Below are 17,838 nucleotides of genomic sequence, written 5' to 3'. Positions count from 1 at the left end.
AGTCTCTTAGGACCCTGCACAGAGTCCAGGGAGCAGATTACTTATGCCAATAGGAGTTACGTTGTAGTTTGAGTCTTTTGATACTTACTAGCTTTACTTACTGGCCTCTCAGGCTTCACCCCCTTGCATAAGAGTGTGCAGAACCTTCAAGTGGCAGTCCTCTGGTCTAAAGCCTAGGTCTCCGTTATTTCTTACTGGGCATCAGTGGCATAGCCAGCAGATCGGTGGCCCATGTTCTGCCCAGCTGTCCCCACCATGCGTGCCAGTGATGTCCATGCATGTGACATCACATGCAAGAGGTGTGTGGCCCAGTCTCTGGAGGGTCCACCCCAGCCCTCCAATTGCATTTCCAGCTGGGTGTATTTATTTCCCTCCCTTGCTGGAGGGAGAGGAAGGGAAATAAACACAGCCAGGTAGCAAGCACTGGCTGGAAATGGATTACTCACACAGGCTCTCCAGAGCCTGGGCCATGCCCATGTGATGTCACACACAAAGGGGCCATGGTCTAGGCTCCGGAGAGCCCATGCAAGCTCTCCAGAGCCCATTTCCAGCCAGTGTTTTCTGCCTGGCTGCATTTATTTCCCTTCCTCTCTCTCCAGCGAGGGAGAGAATGGGAAGTAAATTCACCCAGCCAGCAAACGCTGGCTGGAAATGCAGAGGGCTGGGGCGGTACCTCCGGCAACTGGGGCAAACCCCCTTTGTGTGTGACATCACGCTCAAGAAGGGCTCCAGTGGCCCTTTTCATTGGCAGCCCAGGTTCCTTGAACCCTACTGCTCAATGGTGGCTCTTTCCCTGCTGGGCATGTTATCTATGTTGGCAAGCAGGACTCTGAAGTGTGAAGTCTTAAAGGTGAAAATGCTGGCTTCTTGTTGGAAACTAGCTTGAATACTGCACTCCCTGAGGTTTGGGGTGTTCCTGGTGGTTGGGTATGGGGTCAGTGGTCAGGCTTAATGCTTCTTCAGTCTGTGCTGCTGGCCCTCTTTGGTGGTTTAGAACCACTCACACTGCTGCAGATCAGCCCTGTTCCACTACTACTTAAAATCTTACAATGACAGTTGTGTGGTGCTTCATCCACTTAAAATAATGGACATAGTGTTGCACAACGATCATGCAATTTTAAGTAGTAGTGAAACAGGGCTGTTTCACAACAGAGCAGGAGGTGTTTGGGATACCAGCAGCAGTGCAGGCAGTTCTGAACTACCTATGTATTGCTTGCAGTTATGACAGCTCCATCCCTGGACCCACTGAAGCCCACTAGGCTCCAGCCCCAGACATAACAAAACTACTGGGCCCTGCCCCCTGGTCCAGAAACCTTCATAAGAACAGAACAGCCCTGCTGGATCAGGCCCAAGGCCTATCTAGTCCAGCATCCTGTTTCACACAGTGGCCCACCAGATGCCACTGGAAGCCTACAGGTAGGAGTTGAGGGCATGCCCTCCCTCCTGCTGTTACTCCCCTGCAACTGGTATTCAGAGTTGGTGGCCTATAGTCCTCCGACTAGCAGCCATTGATAGATCTCTCCCCCATGAAGTTATCCAAACACCTCTTAGAGGTTAGGCTTCATCCACAAGCCTAGTGCCCACACACCAGATGTGTGCATATCAAAGAATGGCAACTATGTTTTATTCCCACCACTTGGTGACTACAAAAGTTAACATTTGGGGAAGAATTGATTGTGTGAATCCATCTAGATAGACTGCTCACTTTCAGTTTGGGATCAAAATGTGCTCGTGATGTACTTAGGGTTGCCATACTCTGGCTTTCCAAATCAGGGTGCCTAATTTGCATATTATGTAAATTGGCTTGAAAATAATTTTTGAGCAGAATAGTGACTGCATGTTTTGCTCCATAACTCTGCTTCTACAAGAGCTAAAGCTTAGCTTTAAAAAAAAGAAAGAAAAAAGAAAGCTGAAATCCAGGCAAATCTGGGTGAGATACTTAAAGTCTGGGTGAAACCCTAAATTCCGGGGGGCATAGCAACTCTAGATGTACTGGTTGCATGAGAAAGTCTGTCACAAACCCAAGCAGGGGCTTTACATGCTACAACAGAACCCTTTTTAGGATGGTACTCTGTGGCATGCAGAATCACAGCCTTGAGAGAGCTGAAGGTTAGCGGGCAAGTGGTTAATCGCTTTGATTTATAAGAAGCACCCTTTCAACAACAACACTGTCATTTCAATATGGTGAGGTAAATGAGAATCTCCTATTTTTCAACATATTGTTATTGCCAGGTATGTATGATAATAAATTCCATAGACTCCATTTTCCCATTAGCTGAAAGCATGTGACACCAGTTTTAGTGGATTTGCCTGACATAGCAGAAGGTGCACAGACTTCCCAAAGCTTTATCCCTTCTGTCCACAAGAGAGGCCTTGCCTTCCTAAGTTCATGTTTGGTTAATGCAATAAGAACCCACAGATGGTGCTGAGCTTTTGAGACTGGACGCAGTGGGGTGGCTGTCAGACCGACTAACTAACTGGAAGGCCAGATACTAAATACTTAAGCTAGCAGGAGCTGATTGAGGCAGTTAGAGGAAGTGACAGCTTGCATTCAGAAACAACATCCTGCATGATTCATTTAAAAAATAAAACATTAATGAAAAGGAGATAAGAAGAGAGGCATGGTTATCAGGGGGACTAGGAGCTTTAAACCAATACAGAACACAATAGGGGTCCTTATTATGAAATTTGCTCCATGTTCAAGAGAATTTGCCCTTGCCTTTAATTAACACTGCCAATTATGAAATTTGCTCCATGTTCAAGAGAATTTGCCCTTGCCTTTAATTAACACTGCCAATTACTCCAAGCTTCTGAGCAGGCACAACATTGTCTGTTAGCACTGGAAAAGTCTGCAAAGATAGACACTGCCTGCAGCGATGTAAACACTACAAGTAGTAGTTGCTGGCCAAATTGCATCTGTTAGTTTTGCGTCACTCTGTCTGCAAATGCCATCCATTTGTGCACAAGTACAGCAACAGAAAAAGTGCACAGCTTAATGGACTCTAATATTTTCCATGACAGCAGGGCATTTATTTCCAAGGAAGTGTCTTGTATCCAGCAGCCGGGGAATGATATTAATTTACTTGTTGTATTACATGTCCACTGTGTGTTTTAGAGTTAACAGATAAGTCTGTGCTCCAAAAAATTTACAGTTTAAAGTGAGACAAATCAGAGACAAAAAGAAAGGCAAGGCAAGGATGGCAAAACAAGGATATGATCCAGGCCCTCCCCTGCCTCTCCTTGGCCTGTTTGCATTGCCTGCTGTGCACAACCTTGCCAAGCACAGGAGAGGGATTGGCAGGGCTGGCCTGACCATGAAGCAGGCTGCTCCAGATGGCAGATGGGGGGACAGTTCTCAGGGGCAGCACAGGAGCCCACCCAGCACCCTCTCCATGTCTGGCCTACCAAGGAAGGCAGGTGAAATGTGCTTCCTATGATCTTAATAGAAAAGGAAAGACTTCAGATATGATTTTGACAGGAAATGGAAGAAAGGGAGGGGCACCATTTTTCTTGTATTTCAGGCAGCAAAATGTCTTGAGCTGGCACTGTGGACTGGATTGTCCCCAAGAGTGCAAACTATTTAGTTGCATATTAATAACCATATTTATTAAATTAGATTGGAGTTCCTAAATTTTTATTGCAGAGTATATCTATACCTCCAAGTCCTATCTGTCTGTCTTCCTTGATGGGCCTGAATATTATTGTCACGACACCCTTTACCTCAGATAGAAAATCACCGGTCTACACTATAAAATCAGATATGAGTCATTCTATTATTATTATTATTATTATTATTATTACATTTATATCCCGCTCTTCCTCCAAGGAGCCCAGAGCAGTGTACTACATACAGGTGAAACTCGGAAAATTAGAATATCATGCAAAAGTCCATTAATTTCAGTAATGCAAATTAAAAGGTGAAACTGATATATGAGACAGACGCATTACATGCAAAGTGAGATAAGTCAAGCCTTAATTTGTTATAATTGTGATGATCATGGCGTACAGCTCATGAAAACCCCAAATCCACAATCTCAGAAAATTAGAATATTACATGGAACCAAGAAGACAAAGATTGAAGAATAGAACAATATCGGAACTCTGAAAAGTATAAGCATGCATATGTATTCAGTCCTTGGTTTGGGCCCCTTTTGCAGCAATTACTGCCTCAATGCGGCGTGGCATGGATACTATCAGCCTGTGCCACTGATGAGGTATTATGGAAGACCAGGATGCTTCATTAGCGGCCTTCAGCTCTTCTGCATTGTTTGGTCTCATGTCTCTCAGCCTTCTCTTGGCAATGCCCCATAGATTCTCTATGGGGTCAGGTCAGGCGAGTTTGCTGGCCAATCAAGCACAGTACACTGTATACTTTTCGGAGGTCTGATATTGTTCTATTCTACAATCCTTGTCTTCTTGGTTCCATGTAATATTCTAATTTTCTGGGATTGTGGATTTGGGGTTTTCATGAGCTGTACGCCATGATCATCACAATTATAACAAATTAAGGCTTGACTTATCTCGCTTTGCATGTAATGCGTCTGTCTCATATATCAGTTTCACCTTTTAATTTGCATTACTGAAATTAATGGACTTTTGCACGATATTTTAATTTTCTGAGTTTCACCTGTACTTAAGTTTCTCTTTCACAACAACCCTGTGAAGTAGGCTAGGCTGAGAGAGAAGTGACTGGCCCAGAGTCACCCAGCTAGTATCATGGCTGAATGGGGATTTGAACTCAGATCTCCCCGGTCCTAGTTCAGCACTCTAACCACTACACCACGCTGGCTCTTCTAGGGAAGAGAAAAGCGTATTCCTTGATGGTGGCAGTATTTGTCTGCTAAGGTGGCCAAATGCAAATTGAAAAGGCTGGTCTTAATAGCTGTGTAGAAATCCATGCCACACTCCCCCCCCCCACATTTCTTCTGCTACAAAGGCCATTAAGATACAGGAGTCTTGTCTTGACTTTGCATTTGGTCATCCTAGTAGCTGTTCTTTTCTGATTCAGCCTTGCAGCCACTAACTGGCATATACTATTGCAAAGGTGAGAGAAAGCCATGCTCATTCATGCCTGCTGCAAGGCTGGGGTGTCTCCTCCTCTATCTTTACAAAGATTCTACAATAGCTAAGGAGGGCTCCAAGGACTCCCTCTCACTGTGCTCTCTGCAGATAGACTGAGGAGGGGGCAGTAGCCCTCTTCTCGTTCATGAAAGACTGGGATGCTACTCCTCCTAAAACCAAGTGTTCGTTGCACTCAGCTCAAATGATCCTAGACTGACATATGCTTAAAGAAATGGAAATGTGTGTTCCCCTAATGGTCAACATTCCTGTTGATGGATTCTGTTGAATACAGAAAATAAAAACAAACTGTAAAAGTATTGAGGTTGAGAAGCTGATACTTGGTCAGAAAATACACCCACAAGCTTTAAGGTTCCTTTTAAAAAAGTATCCCACAAAAGTTATATTTCAAAAACAAAGTTTCTAAATGTTTAGAATTCAAATTGTCAAATTCAAATCCTGAAATTGTGCCAAATTTTGGAGTTGTATAAAATGTAGTTTCAGCTCCACTCACCTACTCATCACTTCCTGTAATTCCTTTGAAATTTGAGGGGTACCTCCCAATAATCTAATCTGTCAGAGGAGAAATTCATAAGAATGTCACAATTCCAAAAGAAGGGGGAAATCCCTCTCTGTGGTGCCAGCTCTACCTTACAACAAAGATGTAACTAAAGTTTCAGTGCTGACATATAAAAGGCACACCTCTACCTTAGATATGGGCTATACCCATATCAAGTACTATACAGCTATACTTGGAAAAGCACACTTTCAAAAGTATTTTCATCTACATATCTGTTAATGGCATAGGAGCCCTGGCCCATATGAAAGCTGACAAATGAACCCTAGACTAGAGTTATCTATCTGGGCGCCAGTGTTAATGAAAGAGGTGTTGTTGTTTTTAATAAAAGCCTGGTTAAAAAAGAATGCCTTGACTATTTCCTTTATAGAAAGGACTATTTGATTATCTTTGTCATTCTGTGGTTCTTATCTTACTAATTATCTTGTTAATCATATTTGGCACAAACAAAAATGATGACTTAAAGAAACTTGAAAAGACATGGCTGACTTGGAGTAGCCACAAGAATGAAATAGAATGTAATGTAGCTAAGAGTTTTAGTATTTGCTAAGTTTTGAACATCTTTTTATAAGGTCTTTTTAAAAAATTTACCTGCAGGGAAAAAAAATTAGTGTAGTTAGACAGAAAGTAGTTTGATTTTTCAAAAAGATGAATAACATTCTGTTTTGGTGACGGTGATACCACAAAGGCTTGGACATCTTAGAAAGTAAATGCAGGGAATATTCAACGAAAAGCAACAGGTCATTTTCCTGCCCCTTCTAAGCTGATTGAAGGAAACCACTTTCTTAAAGACTAGTTCTAAGGTCAGCGCTTTTCAGGGCCTGTCTTTGCATAATAAAACTTTCACTGAAACAAGCCCGTGTGTAACCTCAAACCAGGTTGTGGCCAGCATGACTGCATGTTGGTTTTTTATTTTTGCAAGTTGTCTTGAGGCAAATTGAGTTAATTCCTGCCCCCCTCTGGTTCTTCTCTTATTTCTAAGCAACAAGAAAAATCCTTCCTCTTTCTTTATTTATCCTGGGTCACACAGAGGTCCTTGTATGATCTTTATGTGACCAACTGCTCTGATTGGCAAGAGAGACCGAGAGATTAGAAGAGCAAGAGAATTCAGCGTCGCAGTAACACAGCAAGCACAGAGCTAACATGAGCCCCTGTTAGCCCCAATTGGAACTGAGCAAGTAAGGAGCAGTGGAGCTTCAATCCCTTCGCACTACACCCCTGCATATTAGCCATCCAGCTTTTGTACAACTTTCAATAATTTCAATAATAATCAAAATAACAATTTCAATAATTTGAGAAATACAAGAGGTATATTTCAAAGACTGTTATAGGAAATGCTATTCATTATTATTATTATTATTATTATTATTATTATTATTATTATTATTATTTTTATATACTAATTATATAAGTTTCTATAGCAAGCAAGCAAGAAATAAAATGGAAAATGGTTTTCCCATCCCAAAGGGGTTTAAAATCTGAATTCAAAAAAGATAAAATAAGAAGGAAGAACAAGGGAGAAATTAGCAAACTGCAGTGGCGGGGGCGGGGGGGACTCTGCTGGGATGTGACAGGGAGAATTGCTCTCCCACAGTTAAATATAAGAGAACCACCACTAGAAAGGCACATCTTTGCTCATTTAGCAGGGATGAGGTGCTAGGAGCACCCTTGCTAACTTGGCACCTTTTTAGTGGTGGGGCAGAGCAATCTGAAACATCTGAATAAAACGTAAGTGCACTTTTCAGAACACACCCGGAAGTTGCTTTTACAGACACCCCTACTCTGCTACCACTTATAGCAGCACAGCACTTGGCACAGTAAACACCTTTCCTGTGCCCCATCCCCAGTGTCACACCAGCATTTCCTGCAGTAAACAAATCAAGTGTGGACAATGTACATGTGTTTTTAAATACCCCTGTACATGCATCTGAGAAACCTTTCTGCACGTTTAAACATCTGTGGTTGTCATTCACAATGTAAGTGTGGAGAGCTGGTCTTGTGGTAGCAAGCATGACTTGTCTCCTTAGCTAAGCAGGGTCCACCCTGGTTGCATTTCAATGGCATGTGTGAGCCCTGTAAGATATTCTCCTTAGGGGATGGAGTCGCTCTGCGAAGAGCATCTAGGTTCCAAGTCCCCACCCTGGCATCTCCAAGATAAAGCTGAGAGAGATTCCTGCCTGCAACCTTGGAGAAGCTGCTGCCAGTCAGTGTAGACAATACTGAGCTAGATGGACCAATGGTCTGACTTGGTATATGGCAGCTTCCTATGTTCCTAAAACATGGGTCACCATGGACAGGTCTGCTTTCCTTAGGAACAGGTCCAGCTGGTCCAGCAGCCTAAGTTGAGCAGAGGCACTCCTAATTCTTATAAATGAGCATCCAGTTCCTGTAATCTTTACCATTGAATCAAACTTAGTTCTGCTGAGATGAAGTTAGAGGTGTATATTTTTAACACACTAAAGAATACATATATAGAACAGCAGCTTCTGATCCCTTCAGCCATCTTGTGGCTAACACACAGAGGCTGTTCACAAAACCACACTCACAGAGGCCATATGGGTGCTGCTGCCGTGCTGCCACACAAGGGGTGCTGGGGAGAACGCAAGGGGAGCGCGACGTCACAGCTTCCTGCTGTAGTGAACAGCGGAGGAGCAGGTATGGGACTGCTGTCTTCACTCTTAATGGTTCCCCATCTCACCTTTTGAATCAGTGCACAAATCGCAATTCATGCACTTCCTTATTGTGCGTGATCCCAATTTTCAGTTGTGTGGAGGCAAACAACTAGGTAGAAGGAGGGAGAAGTGATAGTGTGGGAGACAGAAGCTGGGTAGGGCAGTGCCGTCCTAACCAGCTTTAATATCCAGCACTTGACTGAGACAGGAGGAAAAGCTGTCCTATCCGGCTTCTGTCTCCCACAAGCGTGATCTTTCTAGAAGCATCTGGTCAGCCACAGTTGGGGAAAAAGGACGTTAGACTAGGAGGACACTTCACCAGGGCAGTTCTTACATAATAAGAATAATGAGGTAATTCATAATTACATTATTATGTAATTCATTATGTAATAATGATAACTATTTTAATTAATTTAGAATGACTATTTTTCTTGTTTTTTAGTGTGCCAGGAGGCAGTATGGGAAGTCTTCAAAACTTTCTGGGATAGGCTCCCAGGACGCGAAGAATATCAAAACTGGCTGAATCTATGTGAGGAAGGAACGATGAGTATATTTGAGATGGGCACCAACTTCAGTCAGTCGGAAGAGCACCAAAGCCTGATAACAAAGGTACGAGAAACCACTTTCAAAAATCTCTCAACTTGGATAATTTCAATGGTTAACCAAGGCAAGAATGTTGAATGTTATGTTGGCAGCTGGGTTTTGTTTGTTTGTTTTAAGGTAAACACCAGCAACAGCACTGGAGAGATGGTGTGCTGGGGTTGGGTAGGGCCTTGTTAAAAGTAAGAGAAACATCACTTTAAAAGATGCCTCTTTGCTCAGTTAGCAAGGCTAACACACCTGTGCTGCCACAGAGCCGGGCTGTTCCATTCCTACTAACAGTTAAGCAATCACATAACTACAACTGAAGAAAGCACCATTCTAGCACACATAACAGTACATATGAACTATTTGTTTGTTTGTTTATTACATTTCTATACTGACCCATACAAAAAAGTCCCTGGGTGGGTTACAATCTTTATGTTTTGGAGTGGTTTTGCCTCCGGTCGAGAGAACTGGGTGAAAGTATTGTTCTAGACTAGAGAAGGAGAAGGATAGAATTCATTCTTTGCAATAGCCAGGTCCTCATGTTCAGAAGTTCCTCAAAAGCCCACTCTCTGTGGCACTCATCCTGTGGGTGGTTCTTTTCTTTCTTTTTTCTTTTTTTAAAAATAAAGCACAAATGCTTTGTCTTGACCAAGTTTAACTCTTGAATGGCTACCATTGCTGAATAACCCTAAGGCTGATTTTTGAATTATATGCTGAATCTACGACTGTAAAACAATGATTCCACACAATGTCTGTAACACACAAGAATCACTTGCCATTCATCACATGAATTGGTCCAATGGCATGGCATCTCCATGCTGCCAGTCACCAGAGATGTGTGGTTCTGGCATGAAAATGCTCCGCATGACTGAAGTGGCCCACAGTGTGCAAGGGAGCAATTGCAGGATAGGGATACTCTTTTTGTTTCTTGCTTGTGGGCTTTCCAGAGGTATCTGGTTGGCCACTGTTGGAAACAAGCATGCTGCACGAGGTAGGCCTAACACCTGATCGAGTAAGGCTCTTTGTATGTAACAATTGTGCGATCTGAATAAATGACTAAAAGGTCTGGGGAAAATGTCTTCACCTGGTACTGAAAACACGTCTAAGTAGGTTCCAGGTGAGTCTTTGAAGGGAAAGCATTCCATTGTCTAAAAAGCACAGGAATTCCAGGAATTTCATCTGTTGTCTTGCCTATATTATTGTGACAGGAGATATTCAGAATTATTCTCTGAGGCACTAGACCTTTCTCTAACCTTGGTAATTTCTTTGGTAAATTTCGTATTCCAGACTAAATGGGCGCAATCTACCAGAAGGTATTTATTTATTTAAAATATATATTTCCCATCTTTGTGTCTACATTGAAGGTGGCTTACAACTGTTGAGGGAATAATTGGCTTACAACAATTGGATCTTAATTAACTTCTGTGAGGTTGTGGTTTTCAAACACATTGCTTCATAAATTCCACGAAGAAACCCTAGACTGCTTTCTTTCTATATCGTACAGATTGATCCAAACACATAAGATTGGATTTTACGCCCTTTTTGTTACTTCCAACACTGATTCCATTATTCTGTTATTACTCTCTACTCCTCACCCCCACTTTCCTCATTAGTGCTCTCCATCTCTTAGGTCATTCTGGAAACAATTAAAGACATTTCTCTTTTGTTCAGCTTTGGAGAATTATATCCTACAATTCGTACTTTTCTGATTTGATGCTCTGATTGGCTGTAGATATTTTTATATTGATAGTAGAGTTTTAGTTTTTATGTTATTTTAATATTGATGTTAACATTTTAAAAAAATGATTGTTGAATGCTGTTTTATGAGCATCAGTTGCAAAGGGATATAATGCTTTTGGAAAGAGAGAAAGACAGATCACAGAATAACTCATATCACAAAAATGCAGGAAAAAACAATGAAGGACCAATTATGCTGAGAAGGTAGGATAACTAACTCAAGGTGGTTTGAATAATCTAGAGCTAGTTTGCCCTCCAGTTACCTTTAGGCTGTAAACCTACTCTCTGGTTCTTGCGTCCTATGCTTGGATTGATCTATGGGGAATAGAGACAAAACAGAGGATTGTTAGTCCTGGCATTTGGGTTGGATTTTATGACTTTTTGGTCATTTCCAACTCTGATTCCATAATTCTGTTATTTCCCTTTATTTGTTTTCATTTCTTCATTACTGCTAAGAATCAATATTTTTCTAAGTGCCATGTGTGACAAGGATATTGAGAAAGGGGGAAAAATAGAACCACCCAGGCTTCAGATTAGTTGCTCCTGTGAGAGAAATGAGCTTTATTACTCTCAAACATGGACTTGCAAAGTGATAAAGTAAAATGGATCTAATGTGTGGGTAATTGAGCAAATTCTGCATATGTTTTAAAAAATCCAACTGATCATGGAATTAGTGATATTAGGCAGCATTCTGAAATTCCTTCAGAGGATTACCCAAACTTGATCTCCTGACTTCACAGTATGGAGAAAGTAAATAGGAAGGTTTCTTTCATAATACTAGGATTTAGGATCATCCAATGAAATTGATTGACAGAAGCTTCAGAACTGATAAAATATAGTATTTCTTTTCATAGTGCATAATTAATGTATGGAATTCACTGATATGATGATGACCACAATGGGGCGGGGGTGGGGTGGGTGAGCTAGTCTTGTGGTAATGAGCATGAATTGTCCCCTTTGCTAAGCAGGGTCTACCTTGGTTTGCATTTGGATGGGTAACAGCATGTCAGTGCTGTAAAATATTCCCTTTAATGGATAGGGCTATAGGTCAGTGGAAGAGCACCTGCATGCTTGCATGCAAAAGGTCGCAGTTTCACTTCCTGACAATACTGAGCTAGGTGGAGCAATTGTCTGACTCTGCATACAGCAGTTTCCTATGTTCCTATGACCATTTGCTTCAATTGCTTTAAAAAGCGACAAATTCATGATGTTACATATAATATCTTTAAAAGTGTGTTTGGTGGATGTTTCCTGTCAAATGAAAAAAAGAAGTTAAACGTGAATCTGAGAAGAGCCATCTTGTATTTTCTTTATGTAAGAGTTCTTGCTTTTGCTGAGAACAGCAGCACTTCTTGTTTTGCAGTCTGTTCATGGCCTTCACTTTCTCCCCCCATTTTGTAAGTAAAACAATTAGGTCATCTAGTTTTGTGTTTTGTTTTGAATTGGGAGGAGGGCAGAGAGTGAGAAATCCTTTAACAAAATCCTGTGACTGATTGGGGCAGATTGGGGGAAGATCTGGAAAACTGAAACAGTTATGGAGATATTTGAGTCAACTGTGCAAGTTTCCCCCCGCTAGCAAGCCTGGGGTGGGGCTGGGGCTGGGGGCGGGATTTGTATTTTTCCGTTTGCTTTTTGCATCTTTTACATCGTTAGATTTTGTCTTTTTGCTATTGCCATTGCTACTGCTTTTTGAAAAAGAAAACCTCTATTGAAGCTATGTACATTGACATTATGTCAATGCTTGAGTTTTGTTTTTTAATTGACAAATAAAGAGATAGAGGAGAAATGAAACCTATCCCTTTTTTAACTTGTCTGGACTATCCTTGGATTAGCCTAACCTAATACCAGAGGCATTCATTTGGTTGGAGAATAAAATAATTTAATAAAGTATAAGCAGGCACATATCTTTCCTACACAAAAACTTCACATATGCCTCACTGTCTATAGTTATTGTGGCTACGTGGAACCCTCATGTTCCGAGGCAGTACAGTATACATTGAGCCCTTTCTCATGATCATAGAGATCACTCGCCCAGACATTTGCTGGCTGCATGTGCATGGTGCATTATGGGGAGCTTCCTGATGCTGGCCAGGAGCCCTGCAGGCTCACAGTCCTGGCTGCTCGCTGGTAGGGATGTGCATGGAACCAGCTGGGGCTGGTTTGATGGTGGCGGGGGATAACTTTAAGGGCATGGGAAGGTACACTTACCCCCCGCCGCCGCATTTCCCCTGCCAGTGCTCGCTGAAAAACGGGTCCGGTGGGACAGCAGCATGCCTCCCTGAAGCCCTGTCCGCTCCTTGGACTGAATGTGACAGGAAGTAACGTGCGTACACGTCTCGCATGTACCCAATGTGCATGAGTGCAACATGCTTGAATGCAATGTGCGTGCACTCACAACAACATGCGCATGTTATTTCCTGTCCCAGTTCGAGGAGCAGATGGGGTGGCAGGGAAGTATGCTGCTGTCCTGCTGGACGGGTTTTTCAGCGAGCACCAGCGGGGGAAACGCAGTGGGGTGGGTATTAAAGTTATCCCCCCGCCATCAAGCCGTCAAACCTCCCAGTGTTTGAACCTGTTCAGAGGCCCATAAAAGGGCCTCCAAACAGGTTAGTGTACATCCCTACTTGCTGGCAGACGAATGGTGTGCAACTCGATTCACCCTTGAATTAGTTCTGGTCAAATTGGGGGTGATTCACAAATTTGACCCTGAATTGATTTGGAATTAAGGAGAATCACCCCCGATTCAACCCGAATCAATTTGGGTGATCCAAACACCATTTTGAGGTCCATTTTCCTGGAATCAAATCACAAAGATTGATTAGTGCATACCCCAACTAACTGGTGTAGGCAACAACTATAGTAGGCCATTACCTTCATGCCCTGCTTCTGGGATTCCCAGAGGCATTTGTTGGCCACTGTAGGAAACAGGATGCTGGACTAATGATTCCTTGACCTGATGCAGCAAGACTCTTTTATATTCTTGTACTTCTCAAACACAAGAAATGCAGTTATGGACCCATGCATTGGCTTATGTAGCACATTATGGATGTGGAATCTGGCATGCATACACAAGAATAAAAAGGGTTGAGAAGGTCAAAAGAGACAAGTGCTTTTTTAATGAGATAATTCTAGTGATATTACAATAGTGCCCAGCACAGAACATCAGAATAAAGTTAAGGAAAAGGACTACATCACCGTCTCTCCTTAGCATACTAATATATGAGGATGGGGCACTGTATTAGGTAGCATGTAATATAATAGTAGTAGTAGTAGTAGTAGCAGCAGCAGCATAATAATAATAATAATAATAATTATTATTATTGTTGTTGTTGTTGTTGTTGTTGTAAGAATAGTAGTAGTAGTAGCCCCCAGTGAGGCACTACCTTGGCATGGTTGTGGGGCTTGCGTGCTCTGAGGAAGGTGAAAGCTATGCCATAGGTCCAGCCATACTGGACAGGTCTCACCAGAGGAGCCAGACAAAGAGTGCCTCTCCCATCAACAATATGGTGAGACGTAACTTTAATAAATCTATACCGGATCAGTCGTCGCCCGGGTCAACAAGGACCGCGCCAGGTGCTGGAGTCCCTGGACATCTGGTGGCAAGTGGGCAACAGGACTCAGGATCTTCAGCTGAGCAACCAGGGCTGGAGACTGCAAGGTTACTGGAAGAAACATCGCTTAACCGAAATATACGAAAAACGCCAACAAGGAAATAACAATCCGCTATTACAAGTCTAGTCCAACTAGAAGAGGTTATTTAAAAAGAATGTACCAAATTTGGAAAGAGAAGCATCCAGATACAGAAATAACAGAACAAAGGCTAGCAGACCAGAGAAGATTCATAATAAGAAATAAAGTATTCACAGGAGTTGAGCTGGAAGAACTGCAAAGAGCAACAGAGGCTCAAGATATGGAAGAAGAATTACCACCAACTGAAGAAGTTGCTCAGGTGCAGGTGGAGGAGGTGTTGGAAATAGAGGATACCACTGTTGCTGAACTGTTTCAAAATTAAAACCAGGCAACCTCCCCTTTGCCTTCACCTCAAAAAACTGAATGCCGTTTAACAGAAAAGCAACAAGAACTAAAGCAAAAAATAACTGAGCACATGAACCAAACAACCACCAGGGTTCAACTTCCAGCGCTAAAAACAGTTGCCAAAAAGCAACCTGCTCAGGCATTAAAAGATGTCAATGCTGCACTTGCAGAAATAACAACCAATAATTTGCAAGAAACAAACCAACTAATGTACAGTGCAGCAACAATAACAACACAAGAGCTCGGATAAAAGATCAGTGAACCTGTAAAAAAAGAAAGTAGTACATCACCTAAATGGAAAACTAGATTAGAAAATAAAACTGCCAGGCTTAGCTCAGATGCTAGTAAATTGAAAGATATGAAAGACAAGAAGCTGGAGAATGCAAATACCAAACAGTATCTGATCCAAAAATACCACCTAGATTCAAGGAAAATTAGAGAAGTCCTGGAAATAATAAAGCAGCAAATAACAGCAGTGTCAAAGAAGATTAGCAGATACGAAGCCAGAATTACACAGCACAGGCAGAATCTCCAATTCTAGTCGAATCAGAGAGGTTTCTACCAAAGCATAGAAAGAGAAATGGCAAGAAACGTAGAAACACCAAATAAAGAAGAAACAGTGCAACTCTGGGGAAAATTATGGGACAATCCAATAGATTATAATAAAAAAGCAGGTTGGATGAAGGAGGTCGAAAAATGTAACCAACAAATGTAAGCTCTCATAATAACTCCAGAATTAATAAGTGAAAGAGCAAAGAAAATTAAAAATTGGACTGTACCAGGCAACGATGAACTGCATGACTTTTGGCTTAAACACCTAACAAGCCTTCATAAACAACTATCAAAACAGTTCAATCACATTTTGCAAGGAGGTGATATTGAACAATGGCTAACAACTGGGAAAACTCATCTCATCATGAAACAACCAGCAAAGGGTGCAGTTCCAAGTAATTATAGACCAATAACCTGCCTGCCAACCATGTTCAAATTATTAACTGGAATAATAGCAGATGAAGTGATGCAACACTTATTAACTAACAAACACCTTCCGGCTGAACAGAAAGGAAATTGCCCGAACACCAGAGGCACAAAATACCAGCTGCTGATTGACAAAATGATTTTAGAAAATTGCAAGAGAAGAAAAACCAATCTAAGTGTTGCATGGATTGACTACAAGAAAGCCTTTGACTCATTGCCTCACACATGGATACTAAAATGTTTAGAAACAACTGGTGTCAGCAAAAACATTCAGATATTTATTTTTAAAAGCAATGAGCATGTGGAGTACACAGTTAACAATCAATGGTGAGACACTTGGACAGGTTAGCATTAGGAGAGGTGTTTTCCAAGGGGACTCACTATCCCTTCTGTTGTTTGTAATCGCCATGACCCCACTTTCACAAATACTAAACAAAACAGGCCTTGGATACCAAACATTTAAAACCTCAAGTAAAATCAACCATCTGCTGTACATGGACGATCTGAAGTTGTATGGAAAGTCCCAGTCAGAAAATGAATCACTGCTAAACACTGTCCATATATTCAGTAGCGATATAGCAATGGAGTTTGGACTAGACAAGTGTGCTGCATTAATAATGAACAGAGGGAAAATAAGAAAAACAGAAGGAATAGAACTGCCCAATGGAAGCAACATCAAGAACCTGGAAGAGAAAAAACATTACAAATACTTGGGCATTCTCCAGGCTGATAACATTACACATACTGAAGTTAAAAGAAAAATGGGAAGTGAATACATCAGGAGAGTTAGAAAAAAACTTAAGTCCAAACTCAATGGCGGGAACACCATACAAGCCATAAACACCTGGGCTATACCTGTTATCAGATACACTGCAGGAATAATAGATTGGACCTAGGCAGAGCTAGAGATGCTAGATCGTAAGACCAGGAAAATAATGACCATAAATCATGCTCTGCACCCCCGCAGTGATGTAGATAGGCTATATCTAGGTGGCCAGATTTGGCTTTTTAAAAGCCAAATTCGGGCTTACGGCCCATTTGACCCACGAGTATACCCCTTAGGTTCTGGCCACCCTGGGCCACTATACCTCCCTCGCAGCTCAGGTGGAAGAGAAATGCTGCAAGTCCATCAAACAGTAGAGGAGGAGAAAAGAGGCCTTGAAGAATATATCAAGGACAGTGAAGAAGATGTACTTAAAATGGTCAATAACGAGAAACTATTCAACACTAATGAAACAAAGCAGGCCTACAAGAAAGAACAAGTCAAGAACCGAGCAGAAAAATGGAAAAAGAAGCCACTGCATGGTCAACATTTGCACAATATAAGTGGAAAATCAGACATCACCAAGACCTGGCAATGGCTTAAGAATGGCAATTTGAAGAAAGAAACAGAGGGTTTAATACTGGCTGCACAAGAACAGGCACTAAGAACAAATGCAATAAGAACAAAGGTAGAAAAGTCAACCACAAACAGCAAGTGCCGCCTTTGTAAAGAAGCAGATGAAACAGTGGACGACCTAATCAGCTGTTGTAAGAAGATCGCACAGACTGACTACAAACAAAGGCATGACAAGGTAGCAGGGATGATACACTGGAACATCTGCAAAAAATACAAGCTACCTGTAGCCAAAAATTGGTGGGACCATACAATTGAAAAAGTTGAAGAAAATGAAGATGCCAAAATATTATGGGACTTCCGACTACAAACAGACAAACATCTGCCACACAATACACCAGATATAACTGTAGTCGAGAAGAAAGAAAAACAAGTCAAAATAATCGACATAGCAATACCAGGGTATAGCAGAATAGAAGAAAAAGAAATAGAAAAAATCACCAAATACAAAGATCTACAAATTGAAATTGAAAGGCTGTGGCAGAAAAAGACCAAAATAATCCCAGTGGTAGTTGGCACCTTAGGTGCAATTCCAAAACAACTTGAAGAGCACCTCAACACCATAGGGGCCACAGAAATCACCACCAGCCAATTACAAAAAGCAACTTTACTGGGAACAGCCTGTATTCTGCAACAATATCCATAATAACAGCAACAACTTTGATAATAAAATTCAGCCATCCCAGGTCCTTGGGGTGGACTCGAGGTTTGGATAAAACAAACCAGTCAATAACACCTGTCTGACTGTGTAAACAAGATAACAATATGTTATAGATATTTTTAGCTATTTATTATTA

General features: G+C 41.7%; 1 protein-coding gene across 1 annotated transcript in view; it reads left to right on the top strand.

Moving 5' to 3' along the window:
• Window positions 1-17,838, top strand: part of IMPG2 (interphotoreceptor matrix proteoglycan 2) — a 95,090-nt gene that overhangs the window by 7,805 nt on the left and 69,447 nt on the right. The window contains exon 3 of the mRNA XM_053310219.1: window positions 8,750-8,916. Within this exon, the coding sequence (XP_053166194.1) occupies window positions 8,750-8,916 (167 nt within the window). The remainder of the gene's footprint in view (window positions 1-8,749; window positions 8,917-17,838) is intronic.

This window comes from Hemicordylus capensis, chromosome 3 (assembly GCF_027244095.1).
Source record: "Hemicordylus capensis ecotype Gifberg chromosome 3, rHemCap1.1.pri, whole genome shotgun sequence".
Taxonomy (NCBI): domain Eukaryota; kingdom Metazoa; phylum Chordata; class Lepidosauria; order Squamata; family Cordylidae; genus Hemicordylus; species Hemicordylus capensis.
This window is presented reverse-complemented; position numbering and strand designations above follow the sequence as displayed.